This window comes from Protopterus annectens, chromosome 8.part0 (genome assembly GCF_019279795.1).
Source record: "Protopterus annectens isolate FY-2018-M chromosome 8.part0, PAN1.0, whole genome shotgun sequence".
In the NCBI taxonomy this organism is placed as follows: Eukaryota; Metazoa; Chordata; order Ceratodontiformes; family Protopteridae; genus Protopterus; species Protopterus annectens.
The window spans coordinates 1,865,352,478-1,865,376,346 of NC_056741.1; the positions used below are offsets into that span (position 1 = coordinate 1,865,352,478).

General features: G+C 36.9%; 1 protein-coding gene across 1 annotated transcript in view; it reads left to right on the forward strand.

The window, feature by feature from the left end:
* Positions 1–23,869, forward strand: part of LOC122809687 (von Willebrand factor A domain-containing protein 5A-like) — a 1,458,063-nt gene that overhangs the window by 1,350,941 nt on the left and 83,253 nt on the right. The window contains exon 20 of the mRNA XM_044081363.1: positions 11,385–11,514. Coding sequence (XP_043937298.1) covers positions 11,385–11,514 — 130 coding nt within the window. The remainder of the gene's footprint in view (positions 1–11,384; positions 11,515–23,869) is intronic.

Below are 23,869 nucleotides of genomic sequence, written 5' to 3' on the forward strand. Positions count from 1 at the left end.
GCAGTCTCTCCTCATGGTTTTTAACTAGGAGTCCAGCCATGACACTGGACTCCTGAATGCTCCAGCATTGCACCCAAAAGAGCACTCCCTCTCCTACGCTAGCCATTGTATCTGCACAGATTAACTATAACAGATTATGGCTGTATTCCTGCCTGTGCCATTTAAATAGTGCAATATTCACACCCTTTGCTGTCATTGGACAATTTTGAAAAAGTTAAGCTCTGCTAAGCAGTGTGCAAACCTACTAAGCTGCTTTTAACACTGCTTAAATAGGAAGTTGTTGAGCACTGCTTAACAGCAGCCAAATCCGCTTAGCTGAGCTACCTGCTGCTTACATTCTTATCTTAGCAATGGTTACACCTGCTAAGCATAGCTGAGCATTGCTAACCATTGCTCACTTTTAATTTTTTTTCAATATATCAGATTAATGACTTCATTTACTAAGTGTATATGATTTACTTTACATGACATCCCTCTATATGCTTTCCTTACACTGTCAAGGGGTGTGAATATACTGTATGGGACACTTGTGTATACATGGGTGGTTTCACGTGTTATATTCACTCACACTTATATTTTCTACCAGCTGCACTACCCTGGTTGACAAAAAACAGTTACTACATAGTTTAAGTTTAAAAAAATAATTTTAACACTGCTTTCCCATAAAAATAACTTACCTGTCTTGGTACTCAAACCATGATCACCTGCATATAAAGCCAGGACTCTGACCACTACACTATCTCGGCTTAGGAATTTTAGCGGTATATTTGTATTTATTTCCTATGGGATGTTTAAGCTATAGTAAGTGGAGGGCCATAATGCTCACACCCACTTAGCTACACTTAAACATTCCTTAGGATGTAAAAAATATTTATTATATTATTGTTAAACTATTTTGTTACATAGTGTGTATTGTGGTTTTCTGACAGGTCATTGAGGACTGCAGTCAGGAAATAATGGCATACATTTGACTTTCAGGCTTCTATCCTTCAGAAATTTATGCTAAGGCATATCTTGTTTTCTATCCACTTTTCTAAGGGTGTGAGGGCAATATCTAAGTGGCATCCCTATTTTTAGTGTTTTGTACCCTCATTATTTGTGCATTTGTTCACATGGACTGCTGTCAGGGAATACTGGCATACATTTGACTTTCAGACTTCTATCTTTCGGAAATTCATACTAATGCATGACCTGTTTTCTATCAACTTTCTAAGTTTGTGAGGCCAGTATGTAGTATGTGTCCCTTTTCAGGGCTTTATTGCCCACTATTTGTGCCTTTGCACACATTTTCTGCTTTAGTAGGTTGTGAGTTGTCATATGGCACTTTTACAATGCAGGGTGTGTGTCAGAGAACCTGTCACACACCCCCTGCATTGCTTTCCTGCTGCTGTTTGTATTTCAATGTCCACAGACACTGAAATGATCATTTATTTCATTTTAGTGTCCACAGACACTGAAATACTGGCATAATATTAGAGAAATTCTGCTAATATTATGCCATATTGCGATTAGAAAGTGCTGTACTGCACTTTCTGAGTGCAGGGGGTGTGGTCAATGCCCTTGTACTACTTGAACATGCCCCCTGCACTTGTTCATGGTTCATGTCCATGTAGCTTAAACAGCAGTGTGCCTTCATGAATATGCAAAGCCCGCTGCTGTGGCTACACGGACATGAACTATTCCATGCAAGAATAGCACTATTCTTGCACAGAGTTTATTGAATCCAGGGGAGTGTATGTATATACAGTCTCAATGCATGGAAATAAATATTAAACACAATGGTGCAAGTTATTTACAAATATTACACAGCAACATTGAATACAGTTTGATCATTAAGGATGAAGTTAGTCAGGTAGGGTAGCAGTTTTGATAGTTACTTGTTGGAGATTTGTAGGCATAATCAGTTGAATTCAGCAAGTCAGAGAGAGCTCCTAAGTAGTGATATTGTAGAGGGATATAGTAGTGGATCAGGTGTTAGGATATACTATTTTGGCACAAGTACATTGCCAGAGGGAAGAGAGGTGTGATCTGAGTGACTTCTTAAAGACATCAAGATTACTGATTGTTCTAACAGAAGGTGGGAGGGCATTCCATAGTTCTGAGATGGTAAAAGAATACAGCATTTGACCAGCTGCAAGGTATCTTAGGAGATAGTAGCAGCATTGAAATGACTTTCCATCTTTTTTCCTGACATTGTAGGCTGTTCTAAGAAGGACTTAACACACTCGGTTGAAGAAGTGTCTTTCATTTGTCAGTATGTTGTGGCAGCATAGGGAGTGCATTACTTTTGGGATGAAAGCAAAATACTCAGAGCTGTTCAAGATGGAACCTAAACCATGTTTAAACTTCTTTCTCTGTTCTCCATTTTCAAGAAACTTCTTCAGTGTAATTGAATGAGTTAAGTGAGATACCAATCCCTCCATTATAGGCACATGCAAATATATCCACAATTATCATGTTTCAAAACATCTTAATAGAGTTACTTTATATATTTTCAATTTATTCTGTAACAAAATAGAGTGTTATGATCAGGTCGCTAATCGTAACTAAGTAATTATGAACAGAAGACATTAATGTTAAGAAATTCAAATTGAGCGCAAAGCTTGATAGGTGAATCTTGACATCTATATTGAGAACTCATAAGAAATTATTACAACCAGACACTAATCCTGCACAATAACTTAGGAAAGCCTCTTTTCATAACAGTTTCACTATTAAGACAGATTTTGTCCTGGGATAGAATTAGCATGTTAGCATTTGGAATTAGCTATAGGAAAAGGAAACTATTAGTTTTCTTTTTAATTGCTCAGTTTTCACAGTCTATCTTTTCAGGTTTCTTGTTTTTGGAATTGCCAACATCTATGTGATTTGTGTCAGTGTTAGTGCAGTTTGCTTTTATCAGTCTAGTTATATCTGTCTATCTATATCTCTCTATCCATCTATCTATATATATATCATATATATATATATATATATATATATATATATATATATATATATATATATCGGTCTACTACAGTAAACCGACCAACAATGAGATCACTGACACCAGAAGATCGACGAAGCACATACCTGACAAGTTGAAATCCTGACACCGAAAACACCGACATGGGAAAAGTGTGCTTGCATTTGAGCGCGACTGTGTAAGTGTGCGATAGTGCCGGACTTTAGGGTTAGGTTGCGGGTAAGGTAAGTGCGCGATAGTGATGGACTTTAGGGTTAGGGTGCGGGTAAGATAAGTGTATGATAGTGATGGACTTAAGGGTTAGGGTGTGGGTAAGATAAGTGTGCGATAGTGACGGACCTTAGGGTTAGGGTTTGGGTTAAGGTTAGTGCATAGATAGTTGTGTATGTAAGGTTTAGTGTAGGTTTATAAGGTTTTTGGTGTGCTTGTGTTGTGTGTGTGCATTGTTCGGAACAGCAAATTTTTTTGTTTTGTTAACTGTCAGGATTGTGCTTTGTCGGGCATGTCAACTTTCGTGTTTTTGCACTTTCATTCTTGTGGTGTCGGTGATCTCGTTGTCTATCTTGTGAGCTGTCGGTTTACTCTAGTAGACCCATATACATATATATATATATATATATATATATATATATATATATATATGTGTGTGTGTGTGTGTGTGTGTGTGTGAGTGTGTGTGTGTGTGTGTGTGTGTGTGTGTGTGTGTGTGTGTGTGTGTGTGTGTGTGTGTGTGTGTGTGTGTGTGTGTGTGTGTGTGTGTGTGTGTGTGTGTGTGTGTGTGTGTGTGTGATTCTCCTGCATATGCCTGAACATTTTTAAGGTGGTGGTTAAAAAATGGTATTTAGAAGTTCAAGCAAACAGAAGGCTGAACATCTACAGACTGGCCACCTTAGTAATGGGTACTAACCCTATCTACAATGCTGCCCCTTCCCCCAATCCTGACCCTACCCCGTAACTTAAGATAGGGTCTATATTAGAACACCAAACATTCAAAATTTTGATTGTTCTAATATCGACCCATTTTCAGGGAATGCTGAAAATATCAAAGAAACAGAAAACCACATTTTTTCCTAGGGAAAGAATTTGGTTGTCTGTTTCTGTTGCTTCGGAATTTTTAGCACTGTGGTGGAAAGTTATGGGTCAGGTTCAGGTAAGTGTGCGACTGTGTGGACATGAGGGTTTGGGCGGGATAGGTGAGTTAGGGTTAGGGCACGGGTGAGGTGACCGTGCAATAGTGATGGACCTTAGGGTTAGGGTTTGGGTTAAGGTAAGTGGATAGTTAGTGGTGTATGTATAGTTTAGTGTAGAGTTAAGTGTAAGAGTTTAGGTGTATGTGTGTGGATTGCTCTTTGTTTGGTGTGCTTGTGTTGTGTGTATGTGTTTTGGAACAGCAAATTTTTTTCCCTAGGAAAAAATTTGCTGTTCTGTATGTTCGATGTTTTACATTTTCGATTAACAGGGTTCGATATTAGAACACTCGAAATTTTAAAATTTCGGTGTTCTAATATAGACCCTTAAGAAAAACCTTCCTGTAACACTACCACTAAACAAGACACCCACTGACACAGATACACACACAAATGTACATTAACTATCTGCCCCCTTATTTAACCCTGACCTTGACCCTAAAATATACGAAACCTATCCCCACCTATCACAAACCCTAACCTTGACTAGCACACACACACACACACACACACACACACACACACACACACACACACACACACACACACACACAAACAAACATGCTCTCATCCCCTCCAGTCCCACTCACCTTTTACAATAAAAAAAGTCTCACAACATTTTGAATGTTCAGCTAACCATCCATTCAATATGCATATATATATATATATATATATATATATATATATATATATATATCTATGTATTAAACATCAAAAAGTGCAGTTATCTAATTCCGAATAAATTACTGACTGATAAATCTCTTTAGCCCACTAGCAAAAGTGGAAACATAGTCCCCCATAAATTTGCATGCTGCCTTCAACCCTACACTCTGGCACAAATCCGTACTGAATTCAAGGCCAAACACAGCAGTCACTCAAACATCGTGCTATGAGAAAGGATACCTAACAGCTGCTGCATTTCTTCTGGAAAGCAGTTGGCCTTGTAGATCATGCTTTACTACTATACTGCCTTAAGGTTGTTGAATGCAGTGAAGGACACCTGCTGGTTCATTACCTGCCTCCAATGAGTGAGTGCAAGCCACTGCCTTTCAAAATGTAATTTCTGTGCACTACCAGTTGAGTATTGTGTTACTGAAAGTATCTTTACTCAGTCCCTCATATTGTCAGTCTACACAGTTCTACATCTTTCACAATATACAGGCCACTCCTCTTCTCAAAGCAGAAAACACTAACTCACTTCTACAAGAATTGTAAAATGCGTTTAATTCTGTTAGTTATCAAGTCTCAATCAAATTATTCCTAATGAGAAAAACAGGTCGTACTGTTTTAGCAGTAATCACAAGACACACTATTTAATAGTACAAGAACTACATTGAGCTTCATTGCTGATGTACAAAGTTAGAAGTACCTAGGTAGTATAGCAAATCATTAGTTAAACTGCAAATACCTTGTTGACATAACAGTCAAGGAAATCAATAGAAAACCTGATGCATTTTACATGCTTAATCTAGCCATGGAAAATTTTAATAAACCTGGGTTCCACATACGTGAAGCTACATGCAATATAACAGAATGATATGCAGTGGATTTCACTTCTGCCACACCCAATATTGTGATGTGTTGAGTAAGTTAATATGAATGTACCCCAAAAACAAGATCTGGTATAATCAGATTATGTTCAGACATAATATAGTAAGCAAACATCCACATCCTGTAAAAATTTGTGGAAAATCCTTTTATCAGTTTTGGAGTCAAACTGGGAAAAACCTACCTATGCAAATAAGAGTTTTATGTACTCCACATGTATTCAAAGCTGCAGGGAAACCTGATTTGCTAAAGTGAATCTGTTCAAGGTATATAGTCAGATAAACAGGATAGATGCAAAATCAGAGCAGAACTGTGTTGCCTCATGTTAATGTGTTCATTATTTGTATTGAAATTTCCATTTCTAAATTCCCTTAATCCTACTTATTGTCTTACAGTAACATTTCCAGATATAATGTTAAACAGGCTTTATATTTATTTGTATATTTTTTTATTCTTATTTGTTACTAATTTGCTATTATGAATAGAGTAAAAAACAACCCCTCCACCACTGATCTTTTGATCTTTCATTCCCTGTAGTCCAATATACTACCATAGACATATCAAACTGGAAATATTTGGAATATCAGAATCTAATATGGGTGAAATGCTTAGACTAGTAATTATGTGTATCATGATTTGTTCATCTTCTGTCTTTTGTTTGAACTTTATGTATTAACAGATATTTAGCATATTGTATATGTGTCATTGCTCACATCTGTTTCATCATATATATAGCTGTTTAACATACTTATGTATGGTCACATAACTATCAAAGATTCTTGCAGCTCACTTAATTTAAATGGAAGTAAGAGAAATTCACACTAGCTATTCTACTTAAACACACACACATACACACACACACGCACACACACACACACACACACACACACACACACACACACACACACACACACACCAGAAAGCAAAGCACATTTAACTGCAATAAGAATTCTAAAAATGTGTGTGCTTGCATTTAACCTAACCTTCAGTAAATACTTGAATGCTTACAAAATAATTACTTAGCAGACAAAGAATCAAACCAATAAATGGTACACTTATAAATCTCACAGAGAAAATACAGGCTGTATTAACAATGATGCTGTTACATGTTTTTATGTCCATTGCAGATTACCGACTAACCAACTTCAGTAGTGTGTCTTAAGCCAGTAACTACTGCTTTAAGCTGTATATGCCAGTGGAAGACTTTAATAGTATCCACAAATAATTTAATACATAACAAGACTTGAAGGAAAGTTCTGTTTTCCTGATCTGTGTGTATAACTCTTAGCAGATCAATTTTAAAACTGTTTTCATTTGTATAAAATGATACTAATCAACCAACCTGAAATCAACCAAATGGTATGACAGCCCTGACTACCAAATTCATTCAAAATGAATAGGCCTGAATTGTGAAAACACAGCTCTTCTTCTTCATATCTACCTTGCATCAACAAAATAGTATACAGATATTGGTAACATAAACTGCAGTACAGTACCACTGCATCCATTATGGATACCTTTGCACATCTTTGTACAAAATCTGGATGCAAATACAGAAAGATTACTACAATTCTGAATACTAAACATGCCCCAGATTGTATAATTGACTTTATATTGTTTACAACTAAACTGGCAATTCTTTTATCATTACTGTATGTTTCTACTAGTCAGGATTTTGTCCACTCTTTCTTATTTTACTACATCAGACATTCATTTAAAAGGCAGTTCATTTACAGGGTTATTAACCAAAAAGAAAACGAACTACTTTCAATCCTTATGATAAAATGTGAAAATAAATATTAACATCACAAGTTTTGATATAAGTGTTTTGATTTTTCAGTTAACATTAACACTAGATTTCCCATTTGGAAGATTTTTTTACTGGCAGTGTTTAAACAAGTATTCTTGTACTGTCAGAAAATTAATCTCCATCACATGCTATCTGCTTCTACATCTTGGACATGTTTTGCCAATAATACTGTCTCCTGGGAGCATACAAGTTGGTAATGTCCATGTGGTATCACTTATATCTCTTCTAAAGCTGTTATTTTATGTTTTATGACTAAGTAGAATTATGTCTTGTTATTTCACATTTGTATATACATGTCATCTGTCCAGATTTTCAAAAAAATGTTCAGATTTTTGCCATATATTTTTGGTCTGTTCCACATAAAACTTCTGGCAAATGACTAAGGATTGAAGTCACTAAATAATGACACACATTTAAGTATATGACTTCCTATCCTTCAGAAAATGCAGGTTAACACAAATGCTGTTATTCTAGCAACTGCTTAAGTTTAGGAGAGCAGTATTTAAAATCTGTCCCTACTTATAGGCCATGTTCAGATTTTTTTGCACTAAGAAGCTGAGAGGTATGCATCTATATAATTGTCCTAAATTACAGTATCAAACATACATTTTAAAAAGCAATTAAATCTGAAACCAGTGGCCTGTATTAAATTAGGCTTAGTAGTAACTCATAGACAGCGCTAATTGGCTGATATATTCAAACACATTCATATAAGAACAAAAAGAACAAATACAAGCCCTGCTGAGTTACTGATCTAGTATAAAATTTCACTTTCGGTGATATTCCTTACTTGCCCTGTACATAGAATGTCAAAATTTATAAATTTTACTGGACTTTTTCAGGTGGGCCAGTAGTCTTGCTTATAACTAATGGTGCTACATCGCATATAAAAATACCTGATTTTTTTTTTTTAATTTGGATAGTCTGTCTTATTTGTTAGTTACAGCCTAACATGGCTTTTGTAGCACCTAAGATGTAGAGAGTGTTGATGGAGAAGTACAGAGAATGTCAGAAGGAGTTGCATTGTGTTTTTGTAGACTTAGAGAAAGCATATGACAGGGTGCCTAGAGAGGAGTTGTGGTATTGTATGAGGATGTCAGGACTGTCAGAGAAGTATGTAAGAATGGTACAGGATATGTACGAGGGTAGTGTGACAGCAGTGAGGTCTGCGGTGGGAGTGACAGATGCATTTAAGGTGGAGGTGGGATTGCATCAAGGATCAGCTCTAAGCCCTTTCTTATTTGCAATGGTGATGGACAGGTTGACAGACGAGATCAGACAAGTATCCCCATGGACTATGATGTTTTCAGATGATATTGTGATCTGTAGTGAGAGTAGAGAAAAGGTGGAGGAGACCCTGGAGAGATGGAGATATGCTCTAGAGAGAAGAGGAATGAAGGTCAGCAGGACTAAGACAGAATATATGTGTGTGAATGAGAGGGAGGATAGAAGAATGGTGAGGATGCAAGGAGTAGAGGTGGTGAAGGTGGATGAGTTTAAATACTTGGGGTCAATAGTTCAGAGTAATGGTGAGTGTGGAAGAGAGGTGAAGAAGAGAGTGCAGGCAGGATGGAGTGGGTGGAGAAGAGTATCAGGAGTGATTTGTGACAGACGAGTACCTGTAAGAGTGAAAGGGAAGGTCTACAAGAGGGTAGTGAGACCAGCTATGTTATATGGGTTGGAGACAGTGGCAGTGACAAAAAGGCAGGAGTTTGAGCTGGATGTGGCAGAGTTAAAGATGTTAAGATTTGCACTGGGTGTGACGAGGGTAGACAGGATTAGGAATAAGTATATTAGAGGGTCAGCCCAGGTTGGAAGGTTTGGAGACAAAGCCAGAGAGGCAAGATTACATTGGTTTGGTCATGTGCTGAGGAGGGATGCTGAGTATATTGGGAAAAATATGCTAAGGATGAAGCTACCAGGTAACAGGAAAAGAGGAAGGCCTAAGATAAGGTTTATGGATGTGGTGAGAGAGGACATGCAGGTGGTTGGTGTGATAGAGCAAGATGCAGAGGACATGAAGAAATGGAAACAGGTGATCCGCTGTGGTGACCCCTAATGGGAACAGCCGAAAAAAGATGATGATGATCATGAGCTACATAATGGATCTTTTGTAACTCTCCTTTCTCAACTAATCAAGGAACATTTAGTAAACATTTAAAAATCAAGAAATTATTAATTCATACTGAAATGAGGAAATTAGTTTTATTGTCAACAGTATAAAATGGGATTGTAATGAAGTAAATTTCACAAATGTAATATTACAAAATTTTTATTTTTTTGTATTGAATTTTGTTACATGATCATAAAACTATCCTTTTAATAATTCATTTTACACTGTATATACCAGAAAATGGTTGCTCTGCCTGACCTTATGAACATCAATGCATGTTTTTTTTGGCAGAAGTGCTGACCACCAAAAGATTATAGCCTTTTTCACTATGTGCTTCAGAGAATTTTTGTCTCAGAGGCAATCTTTTTAACAATTTGTTGAATGCAGAATTTTGTGTGTTTGAGTATGTAATTTTGTTTTATGCGTTTGTGGAAATATAATGACTGCATTTCTGGTTCTGTACTGCATTATCTTTCTTTTGATGCTTCCCAACTTCTAGCACATCTTCTCTTGCAGGCTTATGTGTATTTTTGATGGAGCTTTTCTCCCAGGCATCTACTAAAAATACTCTACAAATATGGACAACACAGTTAACAGAATATACATAAATTAAAATAACTGTTGTTCGATGTAAATGTATCGCATATCAGCATAAATCTGCAACACCTTGTTTTATTTACAGCAGAGTTCTCATTCAATCAGTAAATTGTTTAGCATCCATAACAGTGTAGTGATGTCCTAAATACCAGGACATTATATAGTGCATAAAATAAAAAAGTAAGCAAACAAATTAATACATTAGAATCAAAACAAATAGATGTATATAGTAATTCTCTTAGGTGGCCTTATATTAAAATAAATGTTACAAAAATGTATACTTCTATACTTTGTGTATGTGATGCTATTTTTACTGCTATTTTCTATTTTTCAGTATTAGGAGTGCTTTATGAAACAACTGATGATTCTGGGTGGCCACTAAGCTATATGGGCTACCTGATATGCAAAACTGTGTGTCTGGCTCATCTATGACATTAATGGCTAGCACTAATGTTATAGAAGATTTGTCCATGACTATGCTGCAGCTCACCTAGGTTTTCTCTGCATGCCTGTTTCTCTGAGGTACTTCCTGGAGGAATTTGGAGTGAACAACCATTGCTTATTCATCCATATGAGGAGTAGTGAGGGGATTGCCATTAGGAAGCACATTCTAGTGAAGATGGGGGGGGGGGCAGTTGTGTCATATAAAGGAATTCTAGGATGCATATCACATTGAAAGCAGCATGGGTTTGCATGGAGGCACATAGGGCACATATGAAGACCTGCATTAGGTAGATTGTTTATTTAAGACCTAACCTGCAGTGAGAGGATACATAAGTACATTCAAATTTACCTTATACTGTGTTGCAATTTCTCCCATGGATGACTGAAAATGTGTCAGGAAGGCATCCTTTAACAGTATCTGTAAAGAAGAAATGTTAGCAAATATTATGTTATAGCTACCCAGGGCATGACCTAGGGAAGTATTCTTTACAGGATCTATACAATAAGACAAGCAATGCAGAGATGTAATTTTCATAATAAGGTCGTTAAGTGTCTACATCAGTTTGGAATTGCAAGATGTGTTTAATGAATTAGGTAAGAAAATTGCATGTACATATGTGTTTATTTAATTTTGTGAGGTCATGGAGAAAGTACACATTCTACAGTGCCTGATCAATGAACTAAAATGTTTGCACTTTCCATTGTCCTCTTTTGTTTCAGGAAGTAGATACCACTCTTTGGGCAACACTTTTGTCTGTAATATGGCTTCATGGTCATGGCAGAAATGTTAAAGATGATTGGGAACTTCTTGCTTCAAAGGCTGTCTCCTGGCTGAAATACGAGGCAGCAGGTAAGGCATTAAATACTTCTTATAGGACTGTTCCTTCCAAAAATTTCAAGCTGTATGCACTTTGTTTTTCTTTCATTTCAGACTTGTTACTAGAAAAAAAGCATAAAGCACTGAAAGGGGATATCATAAAAAATAAATTTTACTTCCTAATCCACGTTTCATTGCAGCACGAGTCTTGTCCTATTTCACAAACCTGCCCAGGAAATAGTTCCTATCGTACGTGAATATCAACAGTGCTCTGTAGCTTGTGTTTGATTTGTTCAATGATATTGCATAAAATCATGAATCACTGCTGTTTGCACTAAGTTAGAAGGTTTAGCAATGCTTTGTGGATGCATCATACAAATATTCTGTCTGCAGTATATTTAGTTGTAAAGCAAATGTAGTGTCCAGTACATTTCTCTTTCTGAAGAGAAATTTTAAACAAAATCTACATTATGTCAAAAAAACAGCATCATCTAAACAACTGTAATATTTTTTTTCTTTGGCACTGGACAGGGCTGAAATTAGAATAAAAAGGAAGTATGTTGAACTAGGAGTTACTTTATAAGCTGGAGATTATATCACCAGAACCATAGACAACAGGGAGGGTTAGTCTGAAACACTAAATCCCAGAAATACAAAAACAACAAACCTGTACAACAATTTTTAAAGGGTAAGTCAGCCTTCCACCCCCATATAGGGGGGGGGGGTTGTACCTCTTCACAGCCCCACTATTTACGTATTCTAACTGTAAGGCTACATCCCGTGAGAAACTGGCAGTTCTCAATGTTTACGTAAACTTGCTGTTATAAAAGGGAAACACCCAGTATTCAGTACTCACATTTTAGTATTTCATGGCATGGTATTTAGTGTTGCAGGACCTGGGAATAAATGTATTTTTGTATTGTGGCATTGGTAGTATATGCCAAATAAATTCTAGAAAAGTGACTACAGTGGCCATGCCACTGAAGAGATACACAATGCTGTGCTACTTTAGCTGTAACTGTACTGCACAACGAAAGCTGTTGAGATGTACAATATTTAAATAAGTAAGGACAGACAGTTGCAGTCAAACATGGATTTGGAAGTAGAATTTAATTTTTATTATATCCTCTTATAGTGCTTGCCTTTTTCTTCTGGTAAACTGGACCATGATAGGTACAAAAATATCAACCAGCTGATTTCGCTATAAAGTATTTATTTTTTTACCTCCTTGCAGCTGACCACTAACTGCTACCACCTCCTTTCCTCATTCATTGGGTCTACCAGACTCACCTTAGCATCACCCAAACTCAACTCAACCCATGTCTGGGGCCTGTGAGGAGATCAAGGATACTGGTGCAGCATCATACTGCTGCTAGTGATTCTACCCCATAACTCCTACCACCCTGTGATAGCCCTGTGAACTCTACATTCACTGTCTTTAGGAGATGCTTGTGTACTTCTGCACATGAGCTTAGGCTGCCTGACTGTCTCCTGGATTGGTGCACTAAAGATGGAGGGGATGGCGTAATTGTTAACATCTTTACCTCACAGATACAAGGTACAGAGTTTGAGTCTCACCTCTGATTATTGGCTAGGCTTGTAACAGTCCATGGAATGATAGCCTAGTACTTATTTGAACCAATATTGGCTGCTCATGCCTATCCTCCCCCATGGCCCTTTTATTGCCCATGACACTGATCGAACACTGGTCATATGTGGCGCAGTAAAGGGCGGTTGTATCCCTTTGCACCACATGGCTGCACATTTTAACTATTTCTGGAAGAAAGCTGGGCTTCTTTACATGTAAGCTGAGGGGGGATTCAGATATTTCACAGAAATGCATTGGTTGTAACCTTTTCCTTTCAGGCTACTGTGAATGTCCACTGTAATGAAAAAAGCAGATCCAAAATAAGCTAAAATGTACATTTTCTGTACTTCAGCTGTTTACCTACAGCATTATATGTAGCCACTATGATCTTAGCCTCAGAGTGTGCAAAAGGCTCCCCTTTATAACCGTTTTGCATTCTCTCCATTTATTAGACACATTCACAACTCAAGAAATGAAGACAACCTTGTTGACTACCCCTCTCCATAAATTGTCAGTTGTCAATATACTCTGCAAAATGAAAACAGAAATTTAAAAATACAGACTCATAATTCAGATGTTCTGTACATTGTGCAAAGAGATATAATTATTTAACTACTAAGGACAGCAGTTATAAAATGACTGCATTTATTTATGATGCGGTATTGCTAATTGTACTGCATAAGTAGAGCTGAATTCTTTAAGAATTCCTTCCTGTATTTATTTTCACGTAAGTACTGCTTCCAGTAATTCTAAGTTATACAAACACACACTTAAAAAAGTGTTGGATGTGTGTATTCTCAGTCATAACTGGCTCATTTGTGTAAAATACTCTAGCACTGTTTGTCTGTGCCTCTTGTGGATACACAAAGCATATGTTGCTGTTGACCCATGCATATAAACTGCTAGAACATTGCATGTATTATGCAGTGCCGGGATGACAGTTTATTGTAAATATAAATGCATTGCCTAGAAAAGTATAAGACTGGCATGCATGTAAGGCTGGATGAAATCTTTGCTATTTGTAAATGACACTGAGACTAACACCAGTTTTTGTTCACTGGTACTGACCCATGGAATTCAGCGTAATTTTTTCTTTGCTTAATATAGCATCGATCAATTGATTGATTGATTGATTGATTGATTGATTGATTGATTGATGGGGTGATCCATTCATTAATCTATTCATCTAATAATGTATCTATATATTAATTTTCTCATTTGTTCTTTTCATAACTGGATAATTAAATTGAGCCTAGAGATCCTAGTGAACTCAACAATAATGAGCCCTTAAAAAATAAAAGCTAAATAAAATAACAAAAAAAGTACTGTAAAGCTGTGAGAAATACTCTTTTGAAACAGAAGTCATTTACAAGTTGGTATAACTAGTTTCATCGACATCACATTACTTTGTTAAAACTTCTTTTTTAGCAGGACTTTGTTAAGTACTATAAAGTTATATGTGGTTTGGATAATGAATGGAAGGTAATTCCATAGTCTGGGCCAAAAGTGAGAAACAGCCTTACAATGAATAAAACGTTTGTTATACAGAACAAAGAGGTTAAGAAAGGATCTCAGAGGTCAAGTGAGTTAGATGAAGTGAAATGACTGTTAAGGGAATGACATGTGCATATTTATTTATGGTGCATTGCTGATTAGCTTAGTTCCACTATGAAAGGGCCATTTTATACAAGAGATCTGAGGAGAAAAGCTTGGCTTGCAGTCAAAACATATTTTCCTTCACAACAACGTCACAGACCCACACTACATCAAACATTGAACATAATACTGAAAAGACATTCCCTTGAAAATATTATTGTTGACGCCTTATCGGTACCAAAATGAAAATAAACTACCTTTCGTCATCAGCATTAAACCATACAAAACAATCTGCCCAGAAAAGCATAAAAGTAAAGTAAAGTATATAAATAAATAAAATATCTCTTAAAATCACCAACATAAAAATAACACATATACTCCAAGAACTGTCATATAATATCCCCCCAAACTAAATCCATTTTCTGCTTGCAGAAAGCAAAGCTTCCATTGAAAATCTGTAGAGAAATATCATTAATCCAATGATAATACCTCACAAAATCTGCAATAAAACAAAAAAAAAGCATGACAAAGAACACATTTATAGGGTTCAATAAAATGATATACCCCCTTGCTAACTTGAGTTACATACTTCCACTACCTAGACTGACTAGTAGAAAGTGAAAGAAATCCAATAGCACACACAAAATTTAAAACAGTTTAGTAAATATAATAAAACTACATCACAACTAAAACAGAGTAAAAGTGGTTTTGTTAAGGGTTTAGCCCCCACTGTCCCTACATACATACATACAAATATTTCAAGCACAGGCAACACCCTTCTAGCTTATCAACATACCAAAACACTTGTTCCCACAATAAGTGTCCAGGCTGTTCTTAAAATATCTAAACTAGTACTTGCTTTAATGTAATTTGGTAGTCTGTTCCATGCATCAGCTACTCTGTCAGAAAACCAATTAGTACACATCTCATTCCTATAGAATCTTCTACATATGTTGTCTGACAATTTTCTAGTACTTTTTGATAGCCCCAAACATTCCCAGAGGTAGTTGTCTCTAAATGCCTTATATACCTGAATAAGATCTTCACTTAGATATCTGTAAGAGACACTATACAAGTTCAGATATTTTAGTCTTTCATAATAACTTAAATTTTCACATCCAAGAATGCCCTTAGTATATTTCTGCTGTACTCTTTCTAGTTTACTCAAGCTTGTTTTCTTATAGGGTTTCCATATTGTTATTCCATACTCAAGTTTGGGTCTAATGTAACTAACAAACAATGACTTCATCATTTTTAATTTCCTAGACTTTATACATCTTTTTATACAACCTATAGTTCTGTTGGTTGATATGATTAGAAAAACTCATAGCTGAATCTACCCATATACCCAGGTCATTAAATGAGTCTATAGTTTCAATCACTGTGTGCTGTATTAAATATTCACCTTTCAGTTTATGTCTCCCAAATCTCATATGTTTAGTTTTTGATGTATTTATCAGCATATTATTCTCCTGTGTTCAAATGGTCAATTTAGTCAAGTTATTTTTCAGACATGCCATATCTGTAACACATTAAATCAGTATACTGAATTGTATGTCCTGTGCATATAGACTGTAGAATACCTCAGATGAAAACGTTGGGTCTGAAAGAATCTAAACAAGTAAGGGCCTAGACAGAGCCCTGTGGGACACCCTGATTGTAACCAAGGATTTTACCTGTCCAGTTGCTGTATATTTGCCATATCCTGTTTGTAAGCCATGCAGCTATCCATCTTATCATGAGTACATCAATACCTAGTTGCACCAATTTAATGATCAGTGTTTTGTGTATCACCCTGTCAAATGCTGAAGTTAAATCTATATAAATTATTTATTTTTTTAACATTTGTTTACCGGGAAAGTCCAACTTGTAACAAAGCCAATTGTCAGTGGTGGCCTTGGGAGAAACACTCCAGATGCATGTCTGTATAATGTGGGAGGAAACCAGAGTACCCGGAGAAAACCCACATGAATTCAGGGAGGACGTGCAGACTCCACACAGAAGGCACTCCAGCCAAGAATCAAACAGGAAAACCTCTTGCTGTGATGCAGACACTACCACTGCACCACTGCACTATCACAGTATTTTCATTCATGGATTGCTGTTATTATATTGTTATAAAACATCATGTTATAAGTGGTAATAAATCTGTTTTCAGCATATGCATGCTGATATATGGTTTCAAGTCCCAACCTTTCCAGTTCTGACAATAACTTATCCAATATTACCTTCTCCATTATTTTTCCACAACACAAAAGTAGACTAAAGGGTCTATATGACTCTGGGTTTGTCCTACTCCCCTTTCCCTTAGACAGGTTTAATAAGCATATGTCTCCAATCTTGAAGATATATGACCTAGATATAATGTTACCATAAGTTCCTGCTGAAGTGTTCTCGGGTCATTGTTACTAATTCTGTCTCTTCCATGTCCTTTGTTTGGATCCAGTTTGCCCAGCTCTTTTTCAATATAATCTAATTTGATTCCAGTATCTGGGGAACCTGGATGTCACTAGGACAACTTATTACCCCCTTTTGTGGAGCCAAACTGTTTTAAATAAAATTTTATAAATATATCTATAATCTGTTGCATCTGAGAATAAATTTTAGAATCTACACACAGTTTATCAATTTGTGTGTCTTTACTCCTTCCACATCTTATCTACAAAAAGGTTTCGTATTATGCTCCATATCTTTATATACATTTTCTTCAAAAGTTTTCTTGATCTTGTCTCACACTATGCTTAATCTGTTTGTCCAATTTCTTTATTTCAGTTTTCAAAGTTATAGTTCAACCTCTCTTCCATTTCTTATATTTTTTCATCTTGTACCTTAATCAGATATCTTGTTCTTATGGAAATATATCCCCCTGATGCTGTATGCCTAGATCCTGATGTTAAACATTTTTTTTTATTTTTTTTGCACTCAAACAATTTTTCTTTCAAAACTTTCCACATTCCAAATACAGTTTTTCACTGAACACCTAATTCCAGTTGCTCTTACATGGTGACTGTTTTGCTTCCATATAATCTGTAATTAAACTTCTGTGGATTGGTGTAGATTTCAGTTTGGCAGAATTATCTAGCAACAAACTAATCTTTATAACCCCATGATTACTGCACATCATGGTTGTAAAACTTGACTTGAAGTAACAGTAATTTCTTTAGGAACACAAACAATGTCTAGTATGCTCTGTCCCTGGTAAGTTTTTTTTACAATATGAAGCAGTTGTTGTTCCTGAATATACGTTGTAAATAATTTCCTTGTTAACATTGTTTAATCAATACTTTTCCAGTCTGTCTCTGGTAAATTTAAGTCCCCAGCTATTATTATTCTTCCCTCCTTTGTTTCATGCAAGGAATGTATGAATTCCTCTAGGTCATCTGCACTTGAATTTGGTGGTCTAGACACTCTAAAAAATGTATTTTCATTTGTGCGCACTGCTCTATGCTGTGCTGTGCTGGATTCTTAAGACACACAGTCTTGCTGTGCTGTTTACTGCTGAATCAGAGACACAGAGCTTTGCATGACTCCATCTGTAGTCTGTTTAAAGCACCAAGCCTTTCAAATTGCACACTGATAAAGAAATATATTTTGCAGCTATATGCACATTTACAGATAACTTATTTTATAACAAACCACACATACTCTTTCTGTCAGATTGTAGCATATATTTACAAAGTCTTCCTTCATTACAGATATGAATGATGACTTCTACAAAATACCTCTCTCTGTCCCTTTCTCACATAACTGAATTACAATAGTTGTTATATAGAGTGCTAGTCACACACATAGATTTTATTTCCTCTTGGTATATTTTTTGGCCTTCTGTGGGAAGTCACATAATGTCTGTTTTTAGACTTTTCTATTGTCCTTTTGTGATTTACTTGTAAGCACTTTTGCTGATGTGAGGATGCCATTAACAGAAATCTGAAAGGAAACATATGTACAAGCTGTTCCTATTGAAAAAACATCACGTATTGCTAAGTTAAATATTTGTTCTGCAAACATGAGAAAAGCATGATAGTCGCTTTCCAATATTGCGTTGTTAGGCTTTTCTGATGCTGTGAAGAGAAGCCTGTCTATTATACATATAGTATGAATGCACATTTTACATTGCTAAACTCTATACATATATTCAAGCAAACTTTTTATTATATGCTTTATCTTTCGGCATATTTACAACAGAATTAATTTCAGCCTTATATTCATAATCTCTAACAATTCCATCTTTTTTTTAAACATACTCAAAACACTTTATAGAAAACACATTAAGAAACAAAACCTTTAGTCTTCTTTTGATACAAGTCAAAATGCAATTTTACATAGTTAATACAATTATATCAAGTATTACTACTAAAACTTGAATGTATTTAACAACTTTTTCTTTTGCAGACCATTTTCTGAAAATATTTCATCAGTTATGGGCTGTGTATGCTTTAATTTTATTTTTTAACTTGATTGATTTATTATTTCACAATTACAGAATTTAATTTATGACTTAGAACTTTTCCATTAACTCTTTGCAACTGCTGAATTAACTATAAGAGACAAGAACCATGTACTACTGCAATCATTTATACACTGCTGAAAATATACAGTTTTAATGTCATTTTAACCATACCATTCTGGTCATGTCTCTGAACTGCTCATTAACATCTTGGTAAAGTACTGAACTGGACTTAGATAATACTTGAGGATTTAAAAAATATGATTTATACATTAGAGAATGTTATGTACATATTAGTCTATTAGCTGTATGAGTACAATATTTTAATATATTTTTTTCTCTAGCTGGGGTAATCAATACTAGTACAGATAAAATGGTGGTCCAAAAAACAATGATAAAACTGCAACTTGAAATTAGTGATACTACAACTTGGCAAATTACTTTTGAACTTATTACAATGTATTCTGTACAGTATGTATTTACACAGACTGTTTGCTATTCATGCATTTTAATCTAGTAGGTATCCTGGACCCATTTTTTAAACATGTTTTTTACACATATTCATTACTAGACATTAATTTCATTTGTTCTGAATTCTTCTGCATTTGTACATACAAAGACTATCATCTGTACTGAATTCTTCTGCATTTGTAAATACAAAGACTGTAAAGTACATTTAGTCTAATCTTAAAATTTTAATAACATTAATATTAAGCAAAATCTTAGAAAATGTTTATGTCTCTTTAGAAATATCTAGTGGAATTGGCACCAAATGCATGCGTCCTGTTATTTTAAACTACATACTCAGCAATTAAAAATATCCATGCTTTTTTATACCAACATTGTTTTGCCAAAAACATATTAAAATAGTGACCATTCTTGTTCAGTTTTTTACATATCTTTACTCTCTCTTGTATAGCTGTAATAAAGCAATTTTAAACCCATATCTTGTGTAGCTTTGCAGTTTAACATGTTGCAAATACAATTTAATACTAAACAATATAATAATAACTAGCATAAAATATCTTGGACTTTCAGATTTAATCTGTTTACCAGTATTTCTAATGCACTAATACTTGTTTTCCTTCCCCCCCTAAAAGAGTATTGTCAAGAAGGAATGATATATTATTTCTTCCTGTAGCTCTATTTCAGACCCTTGTGCAGTACTGCTTATACAGTCAGTGTAAAACTGAAAAAGTACCCCTCCCCCTACAGCATTGCAGTATTGTTTATCTACTTTATGTTGTGAGAATAGAATGTATGTCAGCCCAACACTTTGGTTATACATTTGCTTTATTAGGTTACTAATAAACTATGGAATTTTGTCTGATTTGATCATTTTTTTATAAAGCTTTTGCTGTTTACTACTACTAGTAGGTATTTATACCCTTTTGCATAATTGATTTGAACTGTATGTATATTATGGCCCATCTGCTGGCTGTACTTGATGCAAATGAGTTTTTTTTCTTTTACTTTTAACATTTACTTGCAAACAGATTATCAGTGACATATATGCACAATTGTGATGTTTTATTACAATTACCAAATATGGTTGCCTGTAAACATTTTAACAATTATGTTTTAATAACAATAAGTTTTTAGAAAAACTCAAGCCACTTGTTTGGCAATCACTCTTGTTTCTTATCTTATCTGCAACATTTCCTGTAACTATTAATCTAGTCTGGAAAGGTCTGAGCTCACATTTTAAACTTTGTAAACTATAGTTAACCTTTTAGCATTTTTCTTTAAATCATTTGTTACTACACTTACAGTTGTAAAACATTTAGAAATATAATAAGTATTTGTGATTTGCATAACTATGCATTTATACTACACGAATAGACATTGGGCCGGATTCACGATGGCTTGCACGGAGTCTAAGAGTAGAGTAAGACTCCATGCAGCCATCATTTCCGACGAGCGATCCAGGAACAGCCTGTAGGGGGCGTGTAAGAGAGTTCCTAAAATGGCTCTTACACGGACAGGGCTGGGACATGCAAATCACCTCAACTACAGGCAAAAGGCATGCAAATGAGGTAGATTTGCGATTCAGGAAACCCAAACCTGTCCGAGTAAGAGCAGTGTTATTTGCAGAAATGTACTCAGTTGACAACTGAGTACCATTCTGCAAATAGCAAAACGGAGTCGTGACAGCTCCAAATAAAGGTTGCATCCAGTGCAGGAAGCATGCCAATGGCCAAATATACTGCCATTGGAAAAGTTCCCTGATGCAAAATTAAAATAAAAATATTTTTGTTTCGCCGATTTCCGATGTTTAAGCGTAGCACAGCACGGCGCAAACGGGCTGCGCTCTAAAACACAGAATACTACAAATTAAAACCCACAAATGTGGATTTTATTGAAAGTGGTAATGTACAATGCAAGGGAATGGCAGGCTGAAGACAAGATGGCCACCAAGTAGAGGTTGCTAAGGGGGGAAGCACAGTCTAAGACATGTAACCAAACATTAGTAGGCAATCCTATGTAAATGAGTATTAGGGTAGTGAATCGCTAGTTTACATAGCAAATTAGCACAGTCAGTGGAGTGTAGGAGTAGGATATGGGGAGTAACAGAGTAGAAGATAGGTGACATCACAAGGGGGTATGTATGAAAGAAGTGAAGCTTATTGGAGCAGAGTGGCATGTGTCCGCTTTCATTTAGACATCATGGAAAGAGGTGTGTCAACAGGTAGGCTAGGGAAAGCCAAGAAATGGAAGGTGTATGCCGTGGATAACACCAAAGTTTCTTGCTGAGTGGGTATGCACCTGTGTGCGCGCCTGTAAACCCGAGTAAGACAGAGTGCGCTTGTAAGCGTGAGTGTGCGCGTTTAAGCCGGAGTAAGCATGTATAAGGCTGTTTAAAGAGTTGTAAGTGCATTTCCACTGGTGTGTGCGCGGTTTAACCCGAATAAGCAAGTTTTAGTCCGTGTAAGCATGTGTGCGCACATGTTAGCTGCTGTGCGCGTGTTTGTGCTTGTGTGCATGCACTCCCCCCCCCCTGAGGAAACAGAAAGGAAAAAGGAAGCACAACAGATAGTAGGAAGCTACCAGGGAGTACTAGCAGACCTAGCAGGTGAAAACAATCAGAATCAGGAAATTACACAGGCAGTACACTAGCCCAGCCCAGCCTAGCCTAGCACAACAACAGTCCATTATGTTTCTCACAACAGACACTGCAGTAAGCTAATAGAAGTGAAAACTGAAAAAGCTTTACTGAGACAAAGAAATGTTAGGGGCTGCCATTGCTGTTATAAGGCGACATATGCAACATGCTGAGGGTGGTGACAATGGAAATGCTGCTGCACAACCCACAGTGAGGAGATGGAGAAGAGTGTACAGGCCCAGGGTAACCTACCAGGGGCTTCATCAGCTGGAGATAGTGGAGAGCTATAGAGTGGACAGAGACCTCCTGCAGCAAATTGTTGAGCTATGCAGGCCACGCCTCACACACAGAATCAAAAGAGGGGAACCCATCCCAGTGGAAACCAAGGTATGTGTTGGCCTAAGAATATTAGCAACAGGTACCTTCCAGAGACCAACTGGTGATATGATGGGGATATCACAGGCATCAGCATCCAGGGTACTACACCAGTTCCTGGATGCCATGTCAGCACATGTCAGTGATCATGTATATTTCCCCAATTCCCGTGAGGTATTTGCCAGCAATATGCGTCTCTTCCAGGAAATAGAGAAATACCCTGAGGTAGTGGGTGCAATAGACTGCACGCACATACACATCAAAGCACCAGCCGGTGAGCGGGGTAGGGTCTACTTCAACCGCAAGGGCTTCCCCTCCATCAACTGCCAGGTCATGTGTGATGCCCAGGGCATAATACTGAATGTGTGTGCAGGCTGCCCTGGAAGCAACCATGATTCCCATATCTGGCATCTGACGCAGCTGTACCAGACATTTGCAAATGGGGACATCCCACATGGTCACCTAGTGGGGGATGCTGGCTATGCACTGGAATCGTGGCTGATGACACCCATCAGAAACGCACACACACCTGAACAGGAAAGCCATAATGAGGCACACGCACAAACACGTAATGTAATAGAGAGTGTGTTTGGGCTGCTCAAGTCACGGTTCCGGTGCCTGGACACATCTGGTGGAGCCTTGCAGTACTCACCAACTACATGTACCCAAATTGTCATGGTATGTGCTATGCTACATAATATGATCCCACGAAAACAGCTGCAGCAGGACCAGCATAGGCCTGGGCCAAACAGCCCACTGCCATTGCCAAGGCCATCACAGGCAGAGCGTGACTCAGAGGAGGAACAACCTGAGCCTGCCCCAGTAGGCAGAAGGAGGCATGCCCAGTATGCTTTGGCCTTGGCAAAGAGGCAACACATAGCACATACACTGGCTCAGTAGGAACTCTGGAAATGATACCCCTCTCCGACTCGCACATAAAGTAAAAGGGATGCCTAAGTTGACACTACCGGCTTCCAAACATGTGCAGGGAGTGTAGTATGTGCATCCAACATAGGCAGCCCTGCAGCACCACCTAAGGCATGAATGCCATGTGTTAAGCAATATAAAGCAGTGCTAAACAGCAATTACCACCATGTAGTATATGCAAACAAAATCGCACACACCAACTAGCACAACTGTGCTTCAGTAATATTGGGCAACGTCCAGCAATGTTGGTGAATATTGAGCAATGTCGGACAAGCCTGGTCTAAGTAGGGCATAGCTAAACAAAAGCCAACATGCTCATATTTGCTTAACAGGCCCTTAAGCAGTCTGGTCT